Genomic DNA, 9,532 nt, shown 5'->3' with positions numbered 1-9,532 from the left:
CAACAGTTTCAGCAGCAGCATCTTTGTTTTGATCATCATCAACAACAGCTTCTTTGTTCATCTCTAAACCATCAACAACAGAAGCATCCATGTTTTGATCATCATCAACAACAGCTTCTTTGTTGATCTCCAAACCATCAACAACAGAAGAATCTTTGTCATCATCAACAACAGCAGCATTGTTTATCATCTCCAAATCATCAACAACAGCATCCTCCAACCCAACATCATCATTGTTTATCATCTCCAACCCATCAACTCCTCCAACCCAACATCATTCATATCAGCAGCATCTTCTTTTTCATTCGGCAGATCATCAACATCATCATTCTCATCAGCAACATCGTTGTTGATTTCCAAATCCTTCTCCACTAAATCATCAGCAGCAGAAACATCATTCTTTTGTTGTTTTATTTCACCCAATAATTGGATTATGTGTTTGAACATAACCCGTTGATCCTCTTTCATTACCTTCATTTCAGTTTTCAGCTCCTTCACATCCCTTGTCAACTCCTTCACTTCCTTTGTAAGCTCATCAAACTTGTCATCATTCTGGGCTTTAGTCACCGGATTGTCAAACTTGTCTTGCCTAGTAGGAGAACTGTCTTCTTTCTTTTGAGGACTCGTTGCTGAAGGGACATGGGTTGATTCACGAGTAGTAGACCGAGAGCTGTCTTCGCTAGATTCATCACAAGACTCGATCCTCTTAATTGCTGTCCTTTTAATTGTTCTCCTCTTGGGCGTTTGTTTGGGAGTACCATCTTCATTCTTTCTCTTCCTACCATCCACCTCAAATAAATCATCATAAATGTAATCTCCCATTTCTTCAAAGTCATCCCCACAGTAGTTCCTCTTCTCTTCCTCAGACTCATGAATCTTGTTAAAGACATTGCATTTGAAAAGGGCATTGGATACCTCTTGGCTAGTGTTGGTGTTGCTTCTGGAGGCTGTAAAAAGTAATATCCTTGGGCATGTATGTTTTTCCTCGATCATATCCGCAAATTTGGGGACAAATGTCTTCATAACCAAAAATGTCCAAACTTGGAAGGTTATGGCGAAGCCACTAATAGTATAAGCAACATCACAGTTCCCCTTGCAAGTTTCCTTCTTCTCCACATATAGCTGCCGGAGATGTTTCATGTCCTTGTGAATACCCTTCAAAGTTAAATTGAATGACACCTTTCCCCATGGAAATTGAAGGAACATTTCCATATCCTCCACCATGCTGAAGATCTTCAAACATACCCTCTTCCTATTATCAGATCCAAAGAGACACTGGTAGATAAGGTTGATGAGCCCAAGCTTCCATGCATCCTCCTTCTCAGAGCAGTTGAGGAAAACACTTTGAACTTCTGTCACTTTAACAACTGTTTTGCCACCAAAGTATTTATGGACTAGGGGTGGACATACTTCAGCGTGCCAGTTTTCAATCACAGGAAATCTTCCAAAATTTAGGCCGGCATATTCCTTCATGCCCCAGTAAAGCTGTTGACCATTGACTAAGAAACTTATTCCCTTCGAATTGGAGCTGCTTTTCCTGATCAACATCTGGTGGATTATTGTTCCTGAGAAAATGACAGTCGGGGCTTTCAATAGATACTGAAATTGACTCTTCATAGCCCTTTCCATAAGACCAAAGTGATTAAACTTGTCCTTGGTCTTTAACAAGCAGGTGCAAGTAGATTTCCATGAAACACGTCCAGGAAAGTTCTCAATTACAGTTTTGTTTTTGCATTTGGTTGGTGCCATCTGCAAAAAATCAATAAGTCAGAATAATGAAAGTAAATACCACTAATTTAAAGGAAATATGACATATTTCGCAGGCGACAGTGCATATGTCGCAGACGAAAGTGCATCTGTCGCAGACGACAGTGCATCTGTCGCAGGCGAATAGTATATTCTGTCGTTTGCGAAAATGCATCGTCGCCATCGACAATAAACCCAAAACCCTGCAACAGCCTTCGACAGAAGCATTTTAAACCCAAAACTAAACGTAAACAATAAACCTAAACAATAAACACTACCTAAACCTAAACACATACCTAAACCTAAACAATACCCAAAACCATTCCTCCATTATAGCATGCATGGATATAAAACGGAGAACTAGGATAGAAACGGATAGAAACGGGGAAGATAAACTCACCTTCGACGTTCTGGAGTTGAGATTCTCGTCGGGGGCTCTTGTTTGTCGTCGGAGCTCGTCGGGGTTCGAGGGAGGGTTAGAGGGAGAGGACGTCGTCGATGTTTCGGGGGCTCTTCGTCGTCGTCGTCGTCTTCGGGGTTGATCAGTCGTCTTCGGGAAGTTGGAAACGAGAGAGAGGGAGTGAAAGGAGAACTGGGGAAAGGAACGACGGGAGAGAATGAAAATCAATTTTTTTTTTTTAATAAAGGGTAAAACTGACCTTTTGCCTTGGCAAAAGGTCAAAAATGATAAAATTATTAATCACATGTTAAAAGTGGAAATAACCCAATCAAATTTCCCCTATTTCCCCTTAACATACTATTAGTTAAGATCAAGTCAACACTACCATCATTTTTCTAACAACGTTGAAACAAGCAGTAAAACATTCTCTTTGAATGTAAATTCTCTTTTATGTATTAATAATAACATGTTAATATTATTTAATTTTACTGATATCAGACTTTTAACAAATAAGTTGAAAACTTGATTTCATTCACTTCCATCACCGGATGGATACAAACACAAACTCATACTGAAAATCCTTTTGACAACTCAAGACTCCCACGAAGATAATTATTAATATTATTATGAAGGCTGTTTCTGCGAACCTCTTCTCAGCCGGAAATGTCAATTGACTTCACCTCCGGCTTGTTCTCGGGCTCCTTTGGCACGGTCACCTTGAGGACGCCGTTCTCCATGGTCGCCTTTATCTGCTCCATCTTGGCATTCTCCGGCAACCTGAACCGGCGCTGGAACTTTCCGCTGCTCCGCTCCAGCCGATGCCACGTATCGGTCTTCTCTTCCTGTTCTTTGTTCCTCTCCCCGCTGATCTGAAGAACCCGATCTTCTTCGACTTCCACTTTGACCTCGTCCTTCTTCAGCCCAGGTAAGTCTGCCGTAAACACGTGAGCCTCCGGCGTTTCCTTCCAGTCGAATCTGGCGGCTGCGAAGGCCGAGGTCTCGCGGTGAGAGGAATTGGAGGAGGAGAAAGGGATTAATCCTGATTCGAAGGTCTAATCCCAGAGGTCTTGAGAGAAGGGATCGAAGAAGACGTTGCTTCGTCGACCGCCAAAAATGCTCGGAATTAAGGCCATCTCTGTGCTGTGCCGATTATCTTGAAAATTCTTAGAAAGCTTTCTTTGTACAAATATATCACTTCAATACTCTGCAATTGGCCTTGGATCGGCTGCGTGCTAGTGCATTTAAAAGCCGGGAGAGACAATTCTAGTAATTTCGAGGGCTATCTCACCTGGCCTAGATATCCAATATATAACACGTGTACGAACACGATGATCCCTCTCTTTGACAAAGATTAATCAAATAATTTTAATTTTAATTTTAATATAAAACATCACTTATTTTATAATAATTTTTTATTTAAAATTAATGATAAAAAAATATATATTAAAAAAATTATTTAATTAAATTTATCAATATTATATGATCAAATAAATATTATAAAAAAAAATCACATATTAAATAATTTTAATAAAATAAAAAAAGAAATTACAAATAAATTTAAACTATATTATTTTATTAAAAAATATAAATATGTCAAAATTTATAGTACATAAATAAATATTTTATCTCATTTTGATACTTTATACTTTATAATATTAATTTTCATATCTTCTAATTAATTACCATCTAAAATTAATATGCAAAAATATTAACAAAAGATGATAGTAAAATGTGAAATTTGACTAAATGATCCTATTAAGAGATTAAATATGGAAAATAACTCCAAATTAATAAAGTTTGAAAAATTATATTTTGAGCATGAAATGTTCATATATTTTCCTTAATATCCCTTTTTGGGTTTTAAGGTGTCAAACCCTTTCTATTCCTTTTTTTCATCTTCTCTTCCTTGAAAACCCTCATCCCTCTTTTCATTATAGGTCTCTTCAACTTCCCGTTATCATCAGCAGTTTCTCCCTCATTCTCACGATTCTCCAATTTTCCGTTCAACATCAGCAATCAAGATCGGTTTCTCCCTCATCCCCACAACTCTCCAACTTCCCGTTCAATATTTACAATAGTTGAAGAAGACAACCATCACATTCGATTACCCTCCCTCTTTAGTTTGAAGAAGATAACCATCGTAAAAATGAGTATGTCAAATGTGCATTTTATGTTATAGTTAGTTGATTCGTGACGATCATGTATGTATTTGTTAGTGACCTGAATACTATGGTTTGTAAAGAATAATATATAGTGCGAGAAAAATACACATTACGCGTGACACAATAATGATACTATGGTTCATGAATAATACTACATTTGTTAATGACCTGAATACTATAGTTAGTGAAGAATAACATTATTTTAAAAGATTTTAAATGATCTCTCATAGCTTTTGAAATTAATTATAAAAATAATTAATTTAGATTTAAGTTTAAATAATCTTCAGAATTGTTATAATTAAATTGTTTTTTTTAAATATGCGACTAGGATTAATAGCCTCACCCTCGCCCATAGGAACACCCAAATGCTCCATAAACCAGTCGCGTTGGACTGAGAAGTCCACACTCTTCTTGTTCCTAAAATAAACCAACTAGCAGAGATTCAAAAATAAAGTGGATGCCCAGTTGATTGACATACCTTTAGAAATAATCGTCAAATAATCGAAACGGTCCTAGCTGTACAGATCGAACGAACATACCCTGCCCTGAAGAGCCTTCGCCACAATATCGTTTAGAAGAATAAAATGCGGCTTCAGGGCCTTCTTCTTCCCGTTTAATCTGATAGAACTGTCATCGTTTGAGAAAACAATATGCATTTCCGAAATAGTTTCGGCTGGAAGCGCCGTGTCAAAGGTGTGACCCTCCGATGGTAGTTCGAGGAACTCATCATATACCGATTCACCGAAGGAAATAACATTTCCATTCACCATCGCCGTTATAGAATCTCCTACCACATTCGCCGTCTTGAAGAACGGACCTCCTTTTCATAGAAAATGTAAGGACCGCCGTGATACTTCTGAAGACCAGAGTACTGAAGAGAATGGGACATATCCACAACATCATGTTGATCGAAAGAGTAAACATAATCAAAATCTACCTACAGGGTGTTGTGAGCAAGAGAGATAAGCTTCTTGTTGACCATTTTTTAGAATAGGAGATGAAGATGAACAAGATTTCTTAGAGAGAAGGTAGAGAGAAAACTAGGGTCCTTAAGAAAATTGTAAGCGTAAGAATCCAGAACACATGCAAAATGTCCTTAAATAGAATCTGAAAAGTCACAAGTTTAATCGTCACTTTTTGAGAAAGAAAACCTTCAATTAATTATAGGAGCCTTTTTCCCAAAGGTAGTCATTATTAACTGTGTGTTTACCAAAAATATCTTACTAATTAAGGGTATATTAGTTATTTTCTTTAACATTGAAAGAGACGTATCTTCAAGTTCTTTGAGTTTAGAAAATAACTACTTTAATGTTTGGGCGGGAAAGATTAGATGACATCGCATATTGACAACTGTCCTCAATTAATCCGAAGATGAAGCATCTAACTACACACGTAGTTAGACGTCTAACTTGCTTATACATTTTGGCGTCTTGGTTGAATAGACGTCTATTAGACGTAGGGGTCTTTTGACACAGACGTCTAATCACGTTTGTCTTAAAGATGTCTATTAGATGTAGACGTCTAATTACACTTGAACACCACGTGTTAGACGTGTGTCTAGTTAGACGTGAGCGTCTAACCACACTTGTCTTATAGACGTCTAAACGTTTATTATACTTAGACGTCTAACTTGCGTATGTTATAAACCAAGACAATTATCCAACATAGAAGCATAAACTGCATAAGCAAATATATGTCTAAATACTTGGTTTTCTTTTGAACGTGCTCATCTAATGGACCGATTAAATCTTTTGTCTGCGAGCATCTGTCTGAGCATTTTAAATATTAAATTTCCCCCTCAATTTATACATATTTAAAATAAATAATTGAATAAATGATTTGAGGTCCTCAAGACCAAAAATATTTTAAAGAAAGAAAAACTTAGTACATAGGAGTGGCAAATGTGCCACTTGTTGATCTTCTGGAGCGTGTTCTCAAAAGAGTGTGCTCCAAGTTTCCTCCATGCAGTTATCATGTATTACCTACACAAAAATGTATTTACAGCTTTTGGTACCCACATTCACTTGGGTCCTCGATCAATTAGTCCCTTAGGGATCCATATTCGAGTTATTATGATGGATTTCCCATTTGGTATTGTGATTAGTGCGTCTAATTTAGGCTTAGCAGATGTCTTCCTACTAGCAGTTGATCCCTTAACCTTAGAAGATGGTTTTTGTTTAAAACTCCTTGACTTCTTGTTAGGTTTTGATATTCCAGACTTGCTGGCTGCTTCTATTTTTAGTTTCATCCAACTTATAATTGGCGGAACATAAGTAATCTCATCCTTTAGGGTAGGATCCTCAAAACTTGGATCAGTTCCATTATCAGTTAGACTCCCTTTGATAAAGCTTATTGCTTAAGATTATCAGTTGCTGAGTTTAACTTCTTACAGGACTTGTCTGAGTCATCGCTATCAAATCCTAAACCGGATTTACATCCGGCAGACCTTAATAGACTAATCTGATATTTGACAGTTTCTCCAGACCTTGTCCAAGAACTGACAATATAAGTTAAACGTTGGTTTTCAGAAGAAATAGTTTAAATCTTTTCCTTGAGCGTCTCATTTTCAGATGAGAGCTCATTCATGTTGTTTTCAAAAACTTTTGGTTCGGAGGTTTGAGAAAAAATTGGTTCATCATTTTCAGATTTTGACCTTATTTCATTTTGAGATTTAGATAAATTTTTGTACTCCATGACCATGTCAATGAGTGTAGTAACTAAGTCATCTCATAAAAACTCTTCTGAAGAGAAATCAAATACCTCAGAGTCTTCCTCTTCTATTGCCATGAATCAAGCAAACTCTTCATCATCACTATCAGTGGATGATGAGTCATTTGAGTCACTTTGCATCCACTTAGCCTTGTTGTCATCCGCCATGAGGGCCTTCAACTCATTTTCGTTGTCTTTCTTCTTCTCATCACGTTTTGGCTTCCTGCACTCCGACTTTTAATGACCTGGTATACCACGTTTAAAACATGTCACGTTAGCCTTAGATTTAGTTTTATCATCATTGTTATTGTTTGAAGAGTTTGAGTTAGAATTGATCTTCTTCATGAATTTGCCGAATTTCTTCATAAAGAGAGTCATCGCATCGCTGCTGAGCTACTGGAAAGTCGTCTTTACTTTAGTGGCCACTGGTGGCTTCTCAGAAGACACCAAAGCCTTGGTTATGATGGTGGATGGGGGGGTGCTCCTCTTCAATCCAAGAGTTCAAATCGAACTCATAAGTCTTCAGATCGGCAAGCAAGTCAAAGAGCTCCATCTTATTGAGGTCTTTGGACTCCCTCATCGCCATAGTCTTAATGTCCCACTCCCTTGGCAAAGCTCGCATGACCTTTATATCAATCTCTCTGTTGTTGTAGGTCTTGCCCAGAATAGATAGAGTGGTGACAATTTTATCGAATCTTTCATCAAACTCAAACATCGTTTCTTCATGACGCATCTTAAAGTTTTCAAACTGCTGGGTGGCAACCGTAATCTTGTTTTCTTTGGTTTACTCGTTGCCTTCACATAGTTGAGTGAGTCTTTCCCAAACTTCTTTGGCAGACTCACAAGATATGATGTAGTTGAACATGCTATCGTCAAGAGATCTGTATAAGATACCCATGACCAAATTGTCGAGGTTGTTCTTCCTCTTGTCTTCATTTGTCCACTCAAATCTGTCTTTCTATATCTTGATAGGGACTTGTATGACAACACTCCACATGTTATCATCTATGGACGCAAGATGAACACAAACTCTCTTCTTCCACACGATGTAGTTTTCTTTCGAAAACATAGGAATCTTGGAGGAGGTGACATCTTTAGTCATGATTCTGGTTTTTGTTGGTGCTTGAGAATAAAAAACGAGGCTCTGATATCACTTGATAGGATTGGTGCTAACAATAGAGACTAGGGTCTGACTATTGATAATAGTTTATGATAAACGATTCGATAGTAATACTGTGAGGGATTAATATATGTTTATATTCTTCAAAAAAATCATTCGAACTCTTAAAACAGATTCAAGTGAGGAAATGTTCGTCAAATTTGAAGTTTTAAACCAATGAAAGATGAATGACAAAATAAATAACACAGGGAGTTGTTTACGGATGTTCGGAAACCCTCCTACGTCACCAATTTTCCACAACCGGAAGGATATCCACAAAATACTTTGAATCAAATATAGCTTACTGAACTAGCTAACTCTCTATTGAACAGAACAACCTCTGTTCAACTTACAATATTCTCAACAATATTCTCACATATATAAAGTAATTGCTTCTTTCTTTCTTGAACTTGAAGAATGTAAGAAATCACTAAGTGCAAGAGTGAATGTGTAAGCAAAATGTTAAAGTCAGTAACCAGTAAGTCGGTAAGATGATTCGTCCGTTGTCCTTGAGCATCTATTTGTAGTATAAGGACATCAATGGTCGAATCTTCTTCATGGACATGTGGCAAACGTCCATTGGAAGGCCTCCCATAGTACCAGAAATCTGCAGACACTGAGCAAATGGATCGTGGCCGTACCGAACTGGTAGTGTGCCGAACATCCTTCTGAAATTGTCTTGTACTAGACAAACTGTTGGAAGGACATTTGCGTACGTGGCATTCCTTCATTTGATGTAATTAGTTGTGTTAGATAAAATTGACCGGTTAATAAGAACTTAACAAAACTAAATTATTGTGCAGGAACGGTCAAGAATTCTAACCGGTCAAGAAATCAAGCCAGCTAGAAGAAGCAAGTGACAAATCCAAAACCTGAAGATATCCGATTGAACTGAACAACCGGTTAACATGATCAGTTGGAATTAAGTATTCAATCCAAATCCAAAGAACAAATCCAACGAGAAGACTATTTAGAGAAAGAAGTCAAGAATATCAAATAAAGAATAAATTACAAATTGGTGCAAGTAAAAACTTTTGGCATATGCAGAAGATGACATCAAAGACTCAGACTGTAATATTGCCATATTCATACAAGTCTGATGATATGTTGCAAGCTGCAGAAGATTGCCTGAAGAAAAGTTACCATTCTGGTGTAAGTCAAAGGAGCAACCTCCCAGGTGCAGGCAACTGCCCAACCCACAGTTGCTATAATCAAGCAAAGACAAATCAAGCCGGTCTGCTCCATGCCTTGGAAGCCTAAATCGCATTTAATGCTATGCTGATCCTCTGCTCAACCAATCAGATTCAAGGATTACCTTGAAGGTATCCGTTGAAGAAATGTGGCCGTTGGCACATT

At 37.5% G+C, this 9,532-nt stretch overlaps 1 protein-coding gene and 1 pseudogene across 1 annotated transcript; both read right to left on the bottom strand.

Moving 5' to 3' along the window:
- Positions 1 to 240: 240 nt before the first annotated feature.
- LOC124917271 lies at positions 241 to 1,629 on the bottom strand. Its single transcript, XM_047457743.1, has one exon. The coding sequence runs from the start codon at positions 1,627 to 1,629 to the stop codon at positions 241 to 243; it is 1,389 nt and encodes a 462-aa protein (XP_047313699.1).
- Positions 1,630 to 2,745: 1,116 nt separating this feature from the next.
- Positions 2,746 to 3,294, bottom strand: LOC124917274 (annotated as a pseudogene).
- Between the last annotated feature and the right edge of the window lie 6,238 nt (positions 3,295 to 9,532).

This window comes from Impatiens glandulifera, unplaced genomic scaffold (genome assembly GCF_907164915.1).
Source record: "Impatiens glandulifera unplaced genomic scaffold, dImpGla2.1, whole genome shotgun sequence".
Taxonomy (NCBI): Eukaryota; Viridiplantae; Streptophyta; class Magnoliopsida; order Ericales; family Balsaminaceae; genus Impatiens; species Impatiens glandulifera.
The sequence above is the reverse complement of the archived record's forward strand: the minus strand, read 5'-3'. Positions and strand labels throughout refer to the sequence as shown.